General features: G+C 50.2%; 1 protein-coding gene and 1 long non-coding RNA gene across 4 annotated transcripts in view; one reads left to right on the forward strand and one right to left on the reverse strand.

The window, feature by feature from the left end:
* Positions 1–11,791, reverse strand: part of ZNF777 (zinc finger protein 777) — a 26,834-nt gene extending 15,043 nt beyond the window's left edge. Inside the window, exons 1-4 of one of the 3 annotated variants that reach the window (XM_043871968.1) lie at positions 11,623–11,791; positions 5,683–6,543; positions 4,287–4,413; positions 2,197–2,310 (exon numbers count right to left, since the gene is read on the reverse strand). In XM_043871968.1, coding sequence (XP_043727903.1) covers positions 2,197–2,310; positions 4,287–4,413; positions 5,683–6,528 — 1,087 coding nt within the window. In that variant the 5' untranslated portion in view covers positions 6,529–6,543; positions 11,623–11,791. Of the gene's footprint in view, positions 1–2,196; positions 2,311–4,286; positions 4,414–5,682; positions 6,544–10,449; positions 10,719–10,831; positions 11,087–11,622 lie in introns of those variants that run through there. The other 2 variants (XM_043871967.1, XM_043871969.1) reach the window with 2 other exon arrangements.
* The window catches only part of LOC122674005, a 19,131-nt gene continuing 11,192 nt past the window's right edge, over positions 11,360–19,298 (forward strand). Inside the window, exon 1 of the long non-coding RNA XR_006334865.1 lies at positions 11,360–11,470. This is a non-coding gene — a long non-coding RNA (uncharacterized LOC122674005). The remainder of the gene's footprint in view (positions 11,471–19,298) is intronic.

A 19,298-nucleotide genomic window follows, 5' to 3' on the forward strand; every position in this document is an offset into this window, starting at 1 on the left:
TTAAATATTTAAAACATATTTTAGTCCAAAAAATATCAAACTGCTTTGTAAAAAGGCTGAAGATACATACAATCTATGAGAACCTAGATTTCAGCCATGGTTTCCGGTGTGTTTGCTTCACTCCGCTAATCTGTCAGATGACAGTGGTCTCCGGCTCCCCCAGCCCCCATTCACCCCTACAGGGCTGTGAACAGGAGCCCCGGCTCAGGGGAATTTGAGGAGGGCCAATATCTGAGTTGCCTTCAGGCCTCCTTGCCCTTAGGAATCCGAACCATAAATGACAGTTTATGGACTGCATTTACTCAACCAATTCATAAGATGGTGATATTCGATGTACTTAGAACCATGAAAGTTCTCAATCTTCTAGCTGTTTCCCCCTTGGTATCACACTTGCAGGTCTGGCCCAGGGCTGGCCTGTGGCCGCCCTTCCAAGGGAGAGGACACGCGAATAAGAGGTGACTGCTGGCGTGTTTGGGGTTCTGATACTGACTGGGAACTCAGCCAAGCCTGCGGCCCCGAGGCCACAGCCCCACACACAGGGGTGCCCTGTGGACAGTGCTTCCTGCTCCACTCCTGTCCTCTGCTCCCGTCGGGCTCCACGGTTAGTGGAACAAATGGCACATTCCAGCTGCACAAGGCAGCCTCTGTGAGGCCACCGCTGCCCACAGACGCTCCGGTTTTCGGACACACTTGTGCCAGAACCAACCCCGCCTGGGGCCGAGCTGGTTGAGGTTATTTGCTCTTGATGCCGGCCCCACTTGGTGGGAGGCCCACCTGTGATGAGAGTGTGAACAGGCCGACAGAGGACAGGATCCATGTTTCCGTCCTAGCACTTCTAAGAAGATGGTAGAAAGGCAGCACCCGAACTACAAAACCCCACGGAGACATCAGCGGGGCTCTAGGATCTTTACCACAGACCGCCTCTCCCCTCTGGTTTTCTGCCTCCCAAGCCCTCTTTCTGATTTCTCTTCTTTTGCATCTCTCCATTTGCAGCGACACTGGTTTTGGATGCAGCCACTCAAACCTTTGACATCCAGACTTATTTTCCTCCAAACAAGTGTCACACCCTGTCCCCAACCCCCTCTCTCACCTCATCTACTTTTAAACCCATCTTTCTGCTTGCCAGAATGAACTCAGGACCAGCCCCTTCCCTCCATTTAAATCTCTAGGCAAATCTCTAGAAAGTATTGATGCTTTAGGGTTTCTCTGAAACATGCCAGCATTTATTTTCCCTTGGGGTCCTGCCTCTTCCTGAAATTACTTCCACTCTTACTCCACGTGGCCACCTCCTCCTGGTCCCAGAGCCAATGACATTCCTTCATACGAGACCCAGCTTTTGACCCCAGTTGGCTCTTCAGCCAGATTATCCTCCTTGTGCAAAAGACAGGATCACCAATGACGTTTGGCTACAAAGGACAAGGACTGCCCCCACAGAAGACCTTTGGGTGAGTGACGCAAGCCCAAAAGCAATGCTGAAGAAGGGGCTCCAAAACCACCTGTACCCTGAGAACACCGCGGTGCCAGTGTGGGGGCTTCTGAGTGACCTCTGTGTAAGGAACCGCTCCCCATGCACACAGACAGTGCCTGGCGTCCCAGGCCGCTGGCCCCTGCGGGTCAGCACGCCGGGCCCTGGCTCTCAGCACCCGTCCCGTTTCACAGATGAGAAAGTAGACCTCCAGAAGACCAAGCAACTAAAACCACACAGCAAGGATGCAGCAAGGCCGGGGCTCCGGGGCGGGCAGCCTGCTGCTGGCTCTGCTCCCGAGCCCACGGCGGTCCTGCCTGCACCTCCCTGCCGCCGCCACCTTGCCGCCTTGTCTGGACCCCGCCCGCACACTGGAGGACCTTCAGGTCAAGTCCCTCCACTCACCGGCCGCAGGCCCAGGGACGTGGCCCTTCTCTGGGGAGCTCGAGGCTGCACCAGCGTCAGCATCCTGACAAGGGAACGCCTTTCTGTCAGTTCTGGTTTTGTTTCCCGCAGAGAGCGAGGTGATGCTCGGTCAGGTCAAAAGCCCCCCGAGACCACAGTGTTTCTAGTTCCGCCACCGGGGCCGCTGGTGACCCGGAGGCCCCAGGGCCTCTGGGCCGCCCTCCTGCACTGGCCTGCTGACACAGCCCGCCGGGGTCTCCTGTGGGCCACACACCCCACGCCGGGCCTCCCGGGCGCCAAGGCCTCGGTCACCTGCAGGCACTCACCAGCACTGGGATCGGCAGGTGCCTCGCCCTCCTCGGAGTCCTCCTGCTCCTGCATGGCCGGCCTCTCCCCTCGTTCCATCTGTGACATGAGGTCTGGTTTGGAAATTGCATAGTCTGGGCAGGAGGAAGAAAAGAAGATATTCTATGGGGTGAGGTCGCACTGGATGCTACAAAACTGTCACCTGTGTGCGTGTGACACCAGGCGCAGCTGCCCTCCTTGAGGCTGGCAATGCCGCAAAGGGAAGGGCCACGTTTCCAGCCCTTCTCCTCAGGGCATGCTGAGTGTGCACACGTGCACGCACGTGTGTGTGTGTGTTGAACCCATCTCAGGTCTTCCCAGCGGGACCAGCAATGGGGCGCCACTTGACGACTGATGGGAACTGGCCCTCAGTCATCTGTGGCTCACAGGTGGCCAATGCCTGCTCAGATTTTCATGACAAAGGCAGAAGATACTTAAAATTTTATAAATGAACAAACTAATCTTAATGCAATCTAGAGGTCATGAAACAAAACACTGATAGGTTTTTTTACATTACAAAAAGTTTCAAGTTCTTCGGAAATAAAGTCAAAAGATGACAGAACTCAAAGAAAATAGTATCTCACATACATTCGTAAAATATAAGGCCAAGGGTTAACATCCACAATTTTATATATATATATAGTCTCTATGGTTACAGAAATAAAAATATCACAGGTAGAAATAGGTAATTCATGAACACATAAAAAGATGCACAAGTTCCCATACCGATACAAGTCAGTAGCATTTTTTGTCTGTCAGAAAAGACAAATCTTTCCAATAGGAGAACCTCTGTTGGGGTAAGGGTGTGGAGATGGCGCTGTCACACTGCTATGTGAACACACACAGCCCTGGGGATGGCCCACAGAAATGCCCGTGACACTGTACATAAGCACCCTCTTTCCTTGGCAAACCCACCTCCTGGAATCCATCCTGTAGAAATACTCGCGGAAGTGCACAAACCCAGAGAGATCCTGACTGCAACCCTCTGCAGCAGCGAGCACAGGCCTGGGCTGTGCTCATCAATAGTTCAATATCAACAGAACAACGGTTCACCAGGAACACTGCACTGCCCTTCAAGCAGGCCTGTGGGCTGACGCGGGAGCTGTCTCTGGCTACCGCTGGTAAAATAAGTGAGGGATCCCATTTGTGCAAACCACAAACCACACGTGCACGAGTGCACAAAATGATGGGAAACAGTATAGGCCCCAGGGTCCACGGTGGCTCCCGTGGGGGAGCGGCACTGACTCGAGGGTGGGGCTGCTCGTTACCACACAAACCTGAAGTGTTGCATTCGCACAATTATGCATATACTTTAAAAAGAAAAGGGGAAAAAAAAAAAGGTATCCCATGGAGAGGTACAGATGGATAAAAGTAACAGTTCCAGCAAGGATCAAATTTTCTATGCAACAGCATATTTAATGTTTTTCTAATTTTGTGTGTGTGCGTGTGTGGGTGTGTGTCCGAAGAGTTCCCCACATCAGAGAAAAGGATACACGTAATACTAAAGCTTATCTTCCTAAGTATTCATCCTCAAATACTCTCATTAACAAAGATAATAAGAATATACAGATTTGGGGGGAGGAGAGATCTCGGTGACATTGTGACCTCCCGGTGGGGACCTAGGATGTTCCTTTAACCCCCGGGGTCACACCTCTTCTCTGCACAAGGGGGACGAGAGCTCTCAGTCAATGGCAGTGTTCAGGGCTGACACCTGTCCTAACTCTCGCATGGGAAAGGTGTGCTGTTTAGGTGCAGTTCTCACAAGGCACCTCACACTTTGTTCAGTAAGGGTCTGCTGGACAAACTAAGTTTAAGTTTTATATATATGTATATACACACACCACTGATGTTCAAGGTTGTCCCCCTGACCCCTGTGGCTTCTCCATAGAGCGTTGTCTCTGTTTACCAACTGTGTTCATCTGTGCTGCATTGGTGCATGTGGGTATATGGGTGCCTGTTCTTGTTTGTTGTGCTCTTGAAAATGATTTCTCGGCGCTCAGAGGCCCCAAAGCTTCCTAACGAGCCCCCAGCAGGCCGGCAGGAAGCCGCGGGCAGACAGTCGTCTTCTTACCCATGGAAACCAGAGACTCGTAGTTGCCGCGCATCACATTCTTGTACAGCTCCTTCTGCCACTCGGACAGGTTCCCCCACTCCTGCTCCGAGAAATGGACGGCCACATCGTCGAACGTCACAGGGACCTGAAACCACACAACAGGCTCAGCGTGGCCCCACCGGAAGGCATCACAGGGCCTGGGCTGCCGGATCCCAAAGCGGAGAACGGCTCCCGCCCCCTGGGCCTGGGTCAAAACTCTCAGGCCTGGAGCAGAAAAGGTCCAGCTGTGGGTTTTCACCAGGGACCTCTCTAGAAATCAGGAGGCTTCAGCTACTGTCCTGGCCCGAGAGAGTCAGGGCCTGGGGCTGTCTGGTCCCCTTCTCCTCTAAGAGGACAATCCCTGCTGCTGTAAAGCGTGGTCTGCAGGCCAGCAGCAATGGCACCGCCAGGGAACATGCTGGAAATGCAGACTCGGGCCCCACTCCAGACCCACTGATTCAGATTCAGCATTTAGTAAGAACCCCAGGTGATTCAGCCACTTACCCTGGTGGCTCAGATGGCAAAGAATCTGCCTGCAATGCAGGAGACCTGGGTTCGATCCCTGGCTGGGGAAGATCCCCTGGAGAAGGGAATGGCAACCCACTCCAGTATTCTTGCCTGGAGAATCCCATGGACAGACGAGGCCACAGTCCATGGGGTCATAAAGAGCTGGACACAACTGAGCGACTAAGACACACACTTCCAGGTGATTCATGTACATAACACGACCTGCAAAGCGCCGGCCTAGACAACAGGGTCCATGAATCTTCCCCCGTCCCTATCCTGGCCCTGCCCTGAGGCTGTGCAAAGAGACAGTAGCATAAAACAAGCAAACAAACAAACAAAAAAAAAAACAGAAAGAAAACCAGTCCATGTTCAAGTGCTCTCCCCTGGGAAACAATATTAAAACCTAACTGTCCTCTGGTGTTTTAGGACATCTCTGAAAAGCACATTTTTACTGGCATTAACATGACTTATAAGTTAACTGATACAAATGTTGCACATGACAGGGCCCTGTAACATTTCGCCCAGTCCTCCTTCCACCCCGCCAAGAAACCACACCGGTCCACACTTGTCCACAGCTCAACCACTTGGCCTTCAATGTGCCTTTCATCCCCAGATGTCACGACTGAACTTCCTCTTACCCTGACACTCCCATCACTAGGACGTCTCTCTGATCTATAACCTATGCTTTTCAGCAACAGGAGGAATTCATTTGGTCTGGGTGTGTCCTGTTCTTAGTGGAGTTGGGGACCAGACATCATCAGATTCTTTTCCTTCTTACCCACAGCTTTCCTTTTCTTTGATACTAAATTCCTAAAATCCATGCCAGTCCCAGTCACTCCTTGGGAAGCCCCGGCTGGGATAAAGTTACCTTGGGAACTTCTCCATTGCTGCCGGGGGGCAGCCGCAGGATCCAGAAGTTTCTGTTCTTCAGCAGGTTCTCCATGTTCTCTAGCCGCCTCTGCAGCAGCCCGTACTCCTGGAGCAGGGTCCCCAGCACGACCCACTTGCTCTCCAGGTGGTTGGCGAACTCCACGGCCGTCTTCTCACAGTCGGCGATCTTCTTCTCGTTTGTGCCGGTCCGGCCCTCCAGGGTTAGGAGCCGCATGGCTTGGGCCTCCAGTTTCCTCTCCACCGCTTGGACGGCAGCCCACACGGCCAAGCGGGTGATCTCCGCCGTTGGGAGTGGGGTGTCCTTCTGGGCCGCAGCAGAGATCTGGAAGGGGGTGTCCTTTTGGGAAACCGGGCTCTGGAGCAGGGGGTCCATGTCGGTCTCGGGCACGGTGGGGGACAGGGTCAGGGGGTCTCTCTCAGGAACTTCGGGGGAGTGGAGCGGGGCTTCTTGATGGTGGGCGGAGTGGGAGAGAAGGGACATCTCTTGTTCGGCAGTGGCGGGGGGTGGATATGGGGGCTCTTCTGGGGAAGTCAGGGGGCCCTGGATCCGAGTGTCTTGCTCGGAAGCGCCAGGGTACAGGAGTGAGGGTCCCTTCTGGAGCACCGGCGGCATTCGGCCAGAAGTCTCTTGCCTGGGGGCGCCGGGAGTCTGGGGTAGGCAGCCTTGCCGGGAGACAGCGGGAGACAAAGAAGGGAGTTCTTTGGGGGGAAGCACGTGGGATTGGAACAGAGTTTCTCGAGGGAGTCCGGCTGGGGCCTGACGTGAGGTTTCTTCCTGCAGGATGTTGGGGAATGACAGAGGGGAGGAGCGCTGGGTCTCCATGTCCAACTGCTGGACCTGTGTTCAAGGAGAGAAAGGACAGCATTGAAGGCCAAGAGTCTCCAGAAGGCAAATAAATTCCAAAGATAAACACCCACATTAAAGGGGCTTCGGGCTTTGTAACAATACGATACGCTCCATGGACATGAGTCTCTTCTTGAGACCCTCACGCTGATCTACGTGTGGATGATACAACTACTATTAACAACAAATAAAAGATGGTAACACCACCTCTGCTTCTATAGAGCCATCTCCCTTTTCACAACATACACCATGCAGGAGTCATCTCACGAGTAGAGGTGTGGGAGAGGAGAAAGGTTACTGGCCTTGAGCTGGAACACTCGTTTTCAGCCCCGTCTATACCAACGCTGCCTGGGTCGCCCTGGCCCGGCTATTCATCTTCTGTTCTCAGAGTCCTCAGTCATTAGACAGGGTCATAATATCTCACCCACCTGCTACCTCACTGAGTTTTTCAAGCAATGAGCACTAAATATAGAGTAAAGCTCTGAAAAGCAATAGAGCGGAATCTTATCAATGCCGGGCTAGCCGAAGACTGCCAGCAAGGTGGGGCTGGTTCTACAGAGGAACTTACCTCGAAGGTGAACACAACATCCAGCCCCACCACTTCTATTTGTATCATCAGGCAGTAGTGGTACCCATGTTCTTTTCCTTGTTTTGACCAACAGTAAGGACACACAATTACCTAAAGCTTCCCAGACCTTTTGATAAAAGCTGAATTGTTGACTTAATAACATTTCTCAGAGAGTTGATACAGTATAGGTTTGCCTTTGAAACATGTTCTGCAGACCCAGCCCCTGCTGGAGAGGCTGAATGGGCTACTGGGCACACGGGCTGGCTCCTGTGACATGCAGAGAAGAGAGACACTGACACAGGTATGGTGGGCATGGCAATTCAGAGCCAAGGTTCCCGGGCAGAGGGTCCCCAGCGGTAGGTGGACCCTGGTTGTCGGGGTCCTCCCCATGGTTCATGAGGTGGGATGGAGGAAAAATGGAGGCCTGGCAGGATGGGAAACAGAGCTGAAGTCAGCCAGTTCCATGACCTGTGTCATGGTTGGTGGGGACTGGAGCCAAAATAAAGACGGACTCCTTCAATTACTTGAAGGGGGTTTCAATTATTCACACTTTCCCCATTCCCTGCCTTGCTATGTCCATGTTCAAGGAAAGCTTGTATCATCACAGAGGTGAAACCAAGGTCTTCTGAGTGACCAGCGCTGTTTCTATCTATCCAGACAATCAATATGTTTATTGGAACTGAAAAGAACTTCTTCTTTATCTATGTTTGTCAAGCATACTCTTCTTTCAATGAATCTGCTGAATGGCCAGTTATTACGTGCCAGATAAAAGTTATCTTTAAAGTAACTGAAATTCCTTTTTTCTTCATTTGAAAATTAGCATATCCCTGGTGTCCAGTCTGAAATACAGTATGTGCTCAACACATGTCTGCTGAATGAAAAGTATAAATGACAGGGTTACAAAATGTTACTAGAGTTAATAATGAGGGGGGTTCCCTAATAGCTCAGTTGGTAAAGAATCTGCCTGCAATGCAGGAGACCCCGGTTCGATCCCTGGGTTGGGAAGATCCCCTGGAGAAGGGATAGGCTACCCACTCCAGTATTCTTGAGCTTCCCTTGCAGCTTAGCTGGTGAAGAATCTGCCCACAACATGGGAGACCTGGGTTTGATCCCTGGGTTGGGAAGATCCCCCAGAGAATGGAAAGGCTACTGACTCCAGTATTCTGGCCTGGAGAATTCCATGGACTGTATGGTATAAAGCAGGAAAAAATATAGAGTTAATAATGAAGTTCTTTGAATCATCTATCAAAGATGATTCATCTAAACCTATTTATACCTTCTAATGCTTTCTTTCATTTGTTCATTCATTCATTTATGTGTAGCTTAACTGAGACAGCATCAGGCTTTTAAGACAAGGACTGAAGATTTCAAGACCTTGTTCAGGCAAAAGGTTTCTGAGGTAGTACAATCCAGCAACTTTGCAGGGAACCAGATGTGAAGGCTAACTAGTCAGGTAAAAGCTGACAATTATTTGGCCTTTATTATGTCCCATGAACTGTGTTTTACAGGGTTTATCTAATTTACTCTTCACAAAACCCTATAAACAGGGACACTTAGAATTCTTATCCACACTTAGCACAGGAAGGCGTGGAGGTTTGGAGAGGCTAAGGAACTAGCCCAAGGTCACACAGCCGTCTGGCTCCAAAGTCTGCGTTTCAGCCTACGCTGTAGGTCGCCTCTGGGCCTCACGTACCAGCTGAGACAGCTGGTCAGTGTGTGTTTTGAATCCTTTTTAACTCTAAAATTCGAAGGCTTGGAGATTAAACAAAGACCTGTTGGAAGGCCCTGCCCATGGACATTCTGATTTAATGGTGGGGTCAGAGACCCCTTCAAAAAGCTCATGAAAACTATGGATTCTCCCTCTCAAAAACACACATGAGCACATACCCAAAATTCAGCAAGCTCTCTCAAGGGCATCACAGACCCCTGAATCTGAAGGCTCATTCAACAACTAAGCCACCTCTCAACTCTTCACAGGCGAGGGCGTGACCAGACAACCATCTGGGATAGGAATCTCAGACACAGGGAAAGTGATGAGCCTAATGCAACACAATAGGTACAGGTATGGCCCTGTCCTCACAAGGGGATTAGGGTATTTGCCTACAACTAGTAGGAAGAAGGGAAAATCCCCAGGGGCCAAGTGAGTCTCCCAGGCGTGATCCAGGGGTTTAACTGGAAACAATGAAGAAAAGCTTCAGGACAGTATATAAAGCCATTAGAGCAAGGCATCTTTACTAAGCAGTCTAATCAGAGCTCAAAGGAAAACACCAGTTCTTTGCTCTCTATTATTACAGTGTCTCTATCCATTTCCGGATTCTGAGCACTGTAGAGCCATGAGGGGCCACAGGAGAGCATCCCCTCCACTGCCCCCAAATAAAAGCCCCTGGCTCTATTTTCATCAGTCCCAGTAAACTTGTGGCTTGATATTACACTAAGCAGAAAGAAATGGCCAAACGGAGGAATGGAGCTGTAAATATGATATGTAAGATTAATAAGCTTACATTCTCAAACTGCTGGGGACAGGGAGAGAATTCCTCTGGTTCTTATTTCATAGGAGTTAACCCACCCTCCCTACCCCATGTGTCCTAAACGGATGGGGTCTCCAGGATTCATTCATTAGCAGAAAAATTCATCATACCTATCTTGACTTATAAAGCCATGCCATTGTCTCCTATGACCCAATGTGGTTCACTCAGAATTATATACTATTCAAGGGTCCTGGAGACCTAGGCACTTAACAACCATTTTGTTTTATTTTTCATAGCGTTGCTTTTATTGTTATCATTATTATTATTTTAAGACCTGAGGCTTTTCAGAAAGCCCTATATCCCGACCCCTTCCTGTACCCAACAGGAAACTGAGGCTCAGGGCTCTGCCTCCCATGCAGCAATCCTCCTCCCAGCACGACTACTGCATTTTAAAGAGCAGCTCGGCGGGGAGCTCTGAGACTGATTTTTAAGAACGGCCCCCTGATAGGGGCACACCAACCCCCAAACCCTTCGTAGCTCGCTTGCCCAGACCCCAACCGTCCGGACACCCAGAGTTCGACCGGGCCTCCGGACGCAGAGAGGCTGGAGGCCGAAGCGCCCGAGCCCGAGGGTCACCTGCTCCCCACGCCCGAGAAGCTCGGCTGGGCGCTGCCCAGCCTCCCACCCGGCCATCACCTACCCCCCGACTCCGACGGGCCGCGGCCCCAGCGCGGCGGCCCAGGCCCCCGCCCCAGAGGAGGCCGCCGCCAGGGCCGCCCCCCTCCCCGTCCAGGCCCGCGGCGGCCCGGAGGCAGGTATTTCTGCGGACGCGGGCGCCGAGCCACGGATGACTCGCTACGTGACCTTGGGGGCAGGCAGGGCCGGTCGCTGCCAGATGTCCGTGCCTCAGTGTCTCCGCTCTGCGAAATGGGGAGAGCCGCGTCAGCGCCGCGCTCCGGCCGCGGAAGGCTCGGCGGGGCCGAGCTCTGCGGAAAACGTGCGGCGGCAACCCCGACGGACGCGGCGCCGGCTCCGCAGGGAACGAGGCGCGCCGCCCCGGCGCCCGCCTCCGGGCCCGCGTGCGTGCCAGGCCCCGGGCGTCCCCGCAGGCGCGCCCGGACGGCCGCCTGCTCCCCGGCCCGGCTCCCCGCCCGCAGCCGCCCCCCCAGCCCCCCGCCTTCCCGAGCAGGGGCGCGCGAGCCCTCCAGGCCCCCCGCCCCCACGTCGCGGCGCTTCCGTCCCTTACCGAGACCCCAGGCCGGGCCGCCGAGCCCGGGACGCGCAGGCCGTCCCCAGGGCCCCGAGTCCGCGCGTCCGTGCGAGCGCGGGCTGCCCTCGCCGGAGCCGGGGCCGCCTCGGCCATGGCCCTGCGCTGTCCGGCCCGGAGCCGGAGTCGCCGCCGCCGCCGCCGCGCGGCCCCACGCAGGCCGGCCCCCCCACCCCACCCCCCGGTCTCTCCGCAGGCGGCGCCCGCCCGGCCTGGCCTTCCCCGCCCGGGCTCTCGCGGCCGTCGGGCCCGGCCTGCTCGGGGCCGGCGGGGACGGAGCGGCCGAGCCCGGCGGCGGCGTCGGAGCGGGGCGCGCGGCGGTGCGGGTGGCCCCGGCGGGCTGCGCCCCGGCCGCGAGCTGGGCCCCGGCCCTCAGCACCGGCCCGCGCGCGCGCGGCCCCTCCGCGGCCGCGGCTGCGACCCCCCGGCTCCGGCCCCGGCCCCGGGCTGCGAGCTGCGCTGCCGTCCCGGCGCCTCTTCAGCAGGGGAGCTGCACAGCAGCTGCCATGTTGATACAAACTGCATCCTGGGAGGCATGTCCCTCTCAGGCCGTTTAAAGAGAAACACTCCGAGGCTCGTCGGAGGCTGCAGGAACCCAGACAGCTCCATCTACAGCCGGTAGGAGCGAACAGTGTCGAGCGAGCAGCCGGGGCGGCGACGGACACGCCCTGAGCCCCGGGGCCAGCCCGTCGTGCCGCCCGGGCCGAACCGCTCGGGCCTCCCGCCTCCCCGACCCCCGTGGGCCGCCCCCCCGCCCCCCGGCCTCTCACCTGGGGTCCTCGCCTCGCCGGCCACCCTAGGGCGAGACCCGGAGGCGGGAGAGCGGAGGAGAAATAACCGCGCGCGGCCGAGAGGCGACGTGCTGGGGTCTGGAGGCGGCTTGATTGGCTCCGACAGCCTTCCTCCCGCCGGGTCCCCCCCGGCTCCTCTCAAACCCAGAACCCGGGTCGTTCCCTTTTCAAAAACCTGCGCTTCACAAAGGGATCTGAGAAGCCCGTCACGCCAAAGAAAAAAAAAAAGCCCGGAGTTCATGTGACCGGGCTCTGTGCAGCCGGGGTTCCCGGGGAGCCAGGGGGTTGGGTGCTTTTTTTTTGTGAGACGCGCCCGGGGTGTTTGTTTTCGACCTGAAAGGACGGAATGCGGAGGGAGGATCGGAGAGGGCCTTGGGGGGCTGGCAGGCGGGGGTAGGGGGGCCCGAGCCGGCGTCTGGGAGGAAACTGAGGCCGGGTGGTGGGACGTGACTTGTTTACCTCAAGTGCCTCTTTCGGTCCCTGGGAGGAATGCTCCTTCGAAGGGTGGGGGAGAGCGTGGACTCGGCGACTCCCTCTTTCCTGGACAGGTTCACCTACACACACATGTATTTATGAAGTACCTATCGAGGTAGCAAGGGCGGGAAATGACACGGAAAAGAAAGTATAGGCAGGCGATGAAAACCCACCTCGAAGTAACTGAAGGAGAGAGAAGAGTAGTCTATTTGTTTACCTAAAGGGGAGGGGGGGAAGGGGTGGTCAGGGCCGGTGGGCTTGCCCTGAGAGACAACAAGAACCAGACTTAGTCGGCTGTCAGATCTCTCTTTAAAAAATGGGAAAATAACCGGTAGAGAGAAGGCCAGGGCCACCGAATCCTTTTTTCCCCTTCCCTTCCCTGGTGCTTTTCCTACCATGTGTCAGTATACAGTGCATGCACTGTTTTCGGTATCCAAGACTTTTACTTGAATAATGTAGGTCAGTCCATATCCTGTTGGAACTTGCTTTATTTCCATGCATCAGTATGTTTCTGAGATTGAGTCATGCTTAAACAAGCATGCCTGGGTCATTCGTTTTAACCACTGTATAGTATTTCATTGAATAGATAAACTCGTTTACTTTCCACTCCCCACAGGGGAATCCCGGTAAATGTCTCTTTGCCCACCCGGCAGAGTGGTTCTCGTAGGGACACTGAGACACAGACGCTCGGTGCTGGGACCGGAGCGCTTTCATCCTCCCTGGACTCCCCAGAGTGCTCACCAAAGAGAGGGGGGCCCAGTGACACGCCCACCAGCAGTGTCTAGGTCCCCATCCTCACCAACACTTCCTGATAATGGACGTTAAACCTTTGCCAGCACGATGAGTGTGAAATGGCAGTTCATTATTTTACTTATTTATATTTCCCTGATTATTAAGGAAGTTGAGCATCTTTTCATGTTTGCTAGATATTTAGTTTCTTCCTCTGTGAATTTCCCCTTTATATCCTTTGCCAATATTTCTGTTGTAAAGTCTTTTTCTTATTGATTTACAGGCTTAAAAAAAAAAAACCCATATTCTGTATATTAATTCTATCACCAAACACTTAAGGTGATGCATTTAAGTCTCCCATCTTACTACTTACTCACCATAGTTGTTTTCTGTGTTCCATGCATTCAATCATACTTTTTCCTTTTCTTTTGCCTGTTTTTGGATTGAGTGTTTTTCTTAGTAATTCTGTTTTCATCAGTCACTAATTAGTTATACATCATTTTTAATGGTTGCCCTACATTTTACAATATACATCTTTAAGTTTCAACAGCCTGCTTCACATAAATTATACCACTGCACCTGTGTGCTTTAACCTTATAGTTTATCCACTGTCCTTTGGGCTGTTGTTTTTAGACATTATAACCAGCATAATACATTGTTGGTCGTGCACATTGCAAATATCTTCTCCCAGTCTGTCTCCTGTCTTTTTAAATTTTTCAGAAAAGAAATTTCTTTCTTTTAAAAAAATATTTATTTGGCTACGCTGGGTCTTCTGCAGAATGCTGACTCTTTAGTTGTGGCATGTGAACTCTTAGTTTGGGCATGTGGGATCTAGTTCCCTGACCAGGAATAGAACCCAGGCACCCTCCATTGGGAGCTGGGAGTCTTAACCACTGGGCCACTACAGAAGTCCCTGTCTTTTCTGTTAACATTTTTCATGGTAATATATGTTACACAGATATTTACATTTAAATATAATTAAATTTAGTACTTTAACTTTAGGGTTTGTACTTTTATTTTTATTTTCTTCCCTATTCAATGCCTTAAGCATATGTCTCAATTTTTTATTCTAAATTGTTTACAGTTTAATTTGTACACAGATCTTTAATCTAGAAGTGATTCTTTTAGCTTTTAATGTAAGTTGCATCTCTACTGAGATATAATTCGCATAGCATTAAATCCCTTCATGTAAAGTGTACAATTTGGTGGTTTACTATGTTCACAGAGTTATGCCCCCATCACCATGGCCCAAGTGTAGAATATTTTCATCACTCTGAAAAGAAACCCTGTACCCAATAGCAGTCATTCTCTATTTGCCCCTACCACTCCCACTCAGTCCTGGGTAACAACTAATCCACTGTCCGTCTCTATAGATTTGCCTATGTGGACAGTTCAAATAAATAGAATCATGTAATATGTGGTCAATGTTTACTGGCTTTTTATACTCACATAATGTTTTTAAAGTTCATCCATGTTGTAGCATGAGAGTATATCATTCCTTGTTATTGCCAAATAATACTGTGTTGTATGAATAGACCCAATTTCATTTATGAGTTCATCACTTGATAGGCTTTTAGATTGTTTCTACTCTTTGTTTTCAAAAATGCTGCTTTGAACATTTGTGGACAAATTTTTGTGTGGACGTATATTCTTATTTCTCTTGGGTGTAAACCCAAGAGTAGGATTATTCTTACTTGAACCAACTACTTAATATTTTCAGGAACTGCTAAATTGTTTTCCAAAGAAGCTACACTTTATATTCCCACCAGCAGTGTAAGAGGGTCCCAATTTCTCCACATCCTCACCAATACTTAATTATCTTTCTTATTATAGCGATCTCTGGGTATGGAGTGGTATCTCACTGTGGTTTTTTAAAAAATAATTTGATTTATTTATTTTTAGCTGCTCTGGGTCTTTGTGGCTGCTTGGGCTTTTCTCTAGTTGTGCCAACTGGGGGCTACTCTTCATTGCCGTGCTCAGGCTTCTCATTGCAGTGGCTTCTCTTGTTTTGTTTGGGGCATGAGCTCCAGGGCAGGCAGGTTTCAGTAGTTGCAGCACGTGGGCTCTAGAGCACAGGCTCAGTAGTTGTGACACTCGGGCATCGTTGCTCACGGCATGTGGAATCTTCCTGGACCAGGGGTGGAACCTGTGTCTCCTGCGTTGGCAGGCGAAGTCTTTACCACTGAGCCACCAGGGAAGCCCCTCAACCGTAGTTTAGATTTCCATTTCCTTAATGGCTAATGATGTTGAGCATCTTTTTATGTGCATGTTGGTCATTTGTATGTCTTCTTGGGAGCAGTGTCTATTCAGAATCTTTGCCCAATTAAAAAAATTTTTTTAATTCCTGTAAAATACACATGATATAAAATTTAGCATTTTAACCATTTTAAAGTGTACACTTCAAAGTCAGTAGTATTTAGTACATTCACACTGTTGTATAGCCAATCTCCAAAACTCTTTATCTTGCAAAACTAACACATCATACCCATCCAACAATTACTCCCCATTTCCCCCAGCCCCAGCTCTGGGCAACTACCATTCTTCTTTCTGTCTCTTTGAACCTGACTATTCCAGGTACCTCATGTAAGTAGAATCATACATTATTTGTCTTTTTGTGACTGGCTTATTTTACTTAACATAATGTCCATCATCAAGATTCATCCTTGTTGGGAATTCTCTGGTGGTCCAGTGGTTGAGACATAGGCTTTCACTGCTGTGGGTCCAGGTTCCATCTCTCGTCGGGGAACTAAGCTCCTACAAACAGCCAGGTGCAGCCAAAAATAAATAAATAAGCACAGACTCCTCGGGGAGATCCCCCATAGTCCAGTGGTTAAGACCACCTTCCAATGCAGGGGCTGAGTGTTTGATCCCTGCTCCAGGGACTGAGCAAAAATTAAAAAAAAAAAAAGATTTATCCATGTTGTAGCATATGTCAGAGTTTTCTTCCATTTTAGGGGTGAATTATATTTCATTGTATGTGTAGATCATATTTTGCTCATCCGTTCCTCTGTGGCTATTGTGAATAATGCTGCTATGAACATGGTTGCATAAATATCTCTTTGAGACGCAGCTTTCAATTCTTTGGGGTATGTACTCAAAGCTGAATTGCTAGATCATATGGGTTCCATTTTTAATATTTTGAGGAACCACCATAATGTTTTCCATAACAGCTGCACCATTTTACTTTCCTATCAACACAAGGGGTCCAATTTCTATGCATCCTCACCAACACTAATCATCTTCTGTTTTGTTTTGTTTTGATAGTAGCCATTCTAACAGGTGTGAGGTGGTATCTGATGGTGCTTTTGATTTGCATTTCCCTGCTTCCCTGGTGGCTCAGATGATAAAGAATCTGCCTGTGATGCAGGAGACCTGGGTTCAATCCCTGGGTTGCAAAGATTCCCTGGAGAAGGGAATGGCAACCCACTCCAGTATTCTTGCCTGGGAAATCCCATGGACAGAGGAGCCTGGCGGGCTACAGTCCATGGGGTGGGAAAGAGTTGGACACAACTGAGCAACTAACACACACATATTTTTCACTATGAATTTAGTTCTGTAATTGTATAAACTTTTGCTATATTTTCTCCCTCAAGATTAACAGTTGTATATTTGACACATTAATAGTAAATATTGTGTAATCAATTTAAGTTTTTTGCTATGAACTTATTACAATAGGAATTGTTCCAAAAAACAAACATGTAAGGCAGTATTAAAATGTCAGCAAAATGTGTTTTGTTTTTCTTCTTTAACAATGTTTATGTATTTGACTGTGTGGGGTCTAGTTGTAGCACAGGGGATCTTTCAGCTGTGGCATGTGGGATCTGGTTCCCTGACCAGGGATCAAACTCAAATTCCCTGCATTGGGAGCTCGGAGTTTTAGCCACTGGACTACCAGGGAAGTCTCTGTTTTTTCTTAAATAAGTGGTTAATCTTTTTAAAAAAATATTTTGTATATCATTTTATTATTTATTTATAATTTTATTCCATTGTGATTATAAACAGTGGTCTGAATAAAATTGCTTATTTGGAATTTGTTGTAATTTGCTTTGCAGCCAATTTTTGTAAATATTCCATGTATATTTAAAAAGAACATAAAATATCTATTGTTTTTCAGATTTTCTATATTCTTACTAATTTTTGTCTGTTTTATCAATTACAGAGAAAGAGGTATGTAGAAACACACCACTGTGATTTTTCTCCTATTTTTTCCTCATTCTGTCATCCTTTGCTTTTTGTATTTTGAGTTCATGCTGTTAAGTACATTATGCGTGCTTAGTCACTTCAGTTGTGTCTGACTCTCTGCGACCCCGTGGACCATGGCCAGCCAGGCTCCTCTGTCCATGGGATTCTCCAGGCAAGAACACTGGAGTGGGTTGCCATTTCCTTCTCCAGTGATAAAGTATGAAGTGAGTGAAGTGAAATCGCTCAGTCCTTTCCGACTCTTTGCAACCCTATGGACCGCAGCCTACCAGGCTCCTCTGTCCATGGGATTCTCCAGGCAAGAACACTGGAGTGGGTTGCCATTTCCTTCTCCAGTGATAAAGTATGAAGTGAGTGAAGTGAAATCGCTCAGTCCTTTCCGACTCTTTGCAACCCTATGGACCGCAGCCTACCAGGCTCCTCTGTCCATGGGATTCTCCAGGCAAGAGTACTGGAGTGGGTTGCCATTGCCTTCTCCAAGATACATTGTACCTTACTTTTTTCACATCATCAGTTCAGTTCAGTTCAGTCGCTCCATTGTGTCTGACTCTTTCTGACCCCGTGGACTGCAGAACACCAGGCCTCCCTGTCCATCACCAGCTCCCAGAGTTTACTCGAACTCATGTCCATTGAGTTGGTGATGCCATCCAACCATCTCATCCTCTGTTGTCCCCTTCTCCTCCTGCCCTCAACCTTTCCCAGCATCAGGCTCTTTTCCAGTGAGTTGGTTCTTCACATCAGGTGGCCAAAGCATTGGAATTTCAGCTTCAACATCAGTCCTTCCAATGAATGTTCAGGACTGATCTCCTTTAGGATGGACTGGTTGGATCTCCTTGCAGTCCAAGGGACTGTCAAGAGTCTTCTCCAACACCACATTTCAAAAGCATCAATTCTTTGGTGCTCAGCTTTCTTTCTAGTCCAGCTCTCACATCCATACATGACTACTGGAAAAACCATAGCTTTGACTAGACAGACCTTTGTTGGCAAAGTAATGTCTCTGCTTTTTAATAACTGTCGAGTTTGGTCATAGCTTTTCTTCCAAGGAGTAAGCGTCTTTTAATTTCATGGCTGCAGTCACCATCTGCAGTGATTTTAGGAGCCCAAAAAAATAAAGTCTGCCACTATTTCAAAACATAGTGACCTTTTTATTCTAGTACTGGTTTTTGCCTTAAAGCTTGTTTTATCCAGTTGTATTGCTATGCCAGCTTTCTTTTGATCAGTGTTTGAGGATGTGCCTTTTTTCCTTCTCAGTTCTTTACTCTGCACTATACTGTGTCCTTAAGTTTTAGGTATTTAGTCACATGCTGTTTACAGAATGTCAAGTGTGTTTTTACCTTTGTCTGGGAATCGAGGCTAAGGCCCAGAGCTGAGGACAAAAGGCATTAAACCACCCCAATTTTGATTTCGTGCAGCCCAAAGGCATGGGGACAGTCACCTACCTACAGAGCTTGTGAGGAGGCACCACTTCCGAACTGACACTGTCCCTCCTGGCCCCCCACCCCCCGCCCCCGGAGCATAAATGGGACTACAAGAGAAGGGGTTTCTGGGCCGTCCCTCCTCTTCCACCATGTAAGAGAGATCTGGGTCCACTTTTGTGGAGCCCAGGAGTGTGGCTCAGGGCTCGCTTCCATTACAGGGAAGAAGAGGAGGGTACGTGATACATGTCTCCTGAAGTCTGTGGGAATTGTGGAACGTGGAAGCAGACAGTTTTTAATGTAGCAGTTTCTGAAGGTTTTAAACATCACCAGGAAAACATGAGGCTACTCCCACTCCATTCAAGTTCCCCTCAATCTCTGATGGTGCACTGTAAGACCCAAGCAGCTTCCTCGCCTTCTTGTAGAGCACAGGTTAGACAGGGTGGGACAGGGACCCTGCCACTGTCCACATCTGCACGGGGCCACAGGCCAACCTGTGGCCTGGGAATTCTTCCTGCACCCACCCCTGGGAAGAATTAGGGGCAAATGTTTCTGGTTACCCCTCTGGGAGTGAGTCTCAGTGCGAGAGAAGGACGGGGTGAAGCTGAGCCCTGCCCCAAGATAACCTCACCTATCGCCTCCCGAGAAACCACCACAGCAGCAGAGGTCTGTGGCCTCCAGGTGGAACCCAGAGGAGGGAAGGCTCTGGTCAGCACACACAACCACATCCTGCTTCAGTTCCCTTCCGAATGCTCCATGCCTTGGCCCAAAGTGAGGCTTTGCAAAGGTCTAAGCTAGAGTGTGGGCTTCCCAGGTGGCGCTCGTGGTAAAGGTCAA

The sequence above is a fragment of the Cervus elaphus genome, chromosome 18 (genome assembly GCF_910594005.1).
Source record: "Cervus elaphus chromosome 18, mCerEla1.1, whole genome shotgun sequence".
In the NCBI taxonomy this organism is placed as follows: Eukaryota; Metazoa; Chordata; class Mammalia; order Artiodactyla; family Cervidae; genus Cervus; species Cervus elaphus.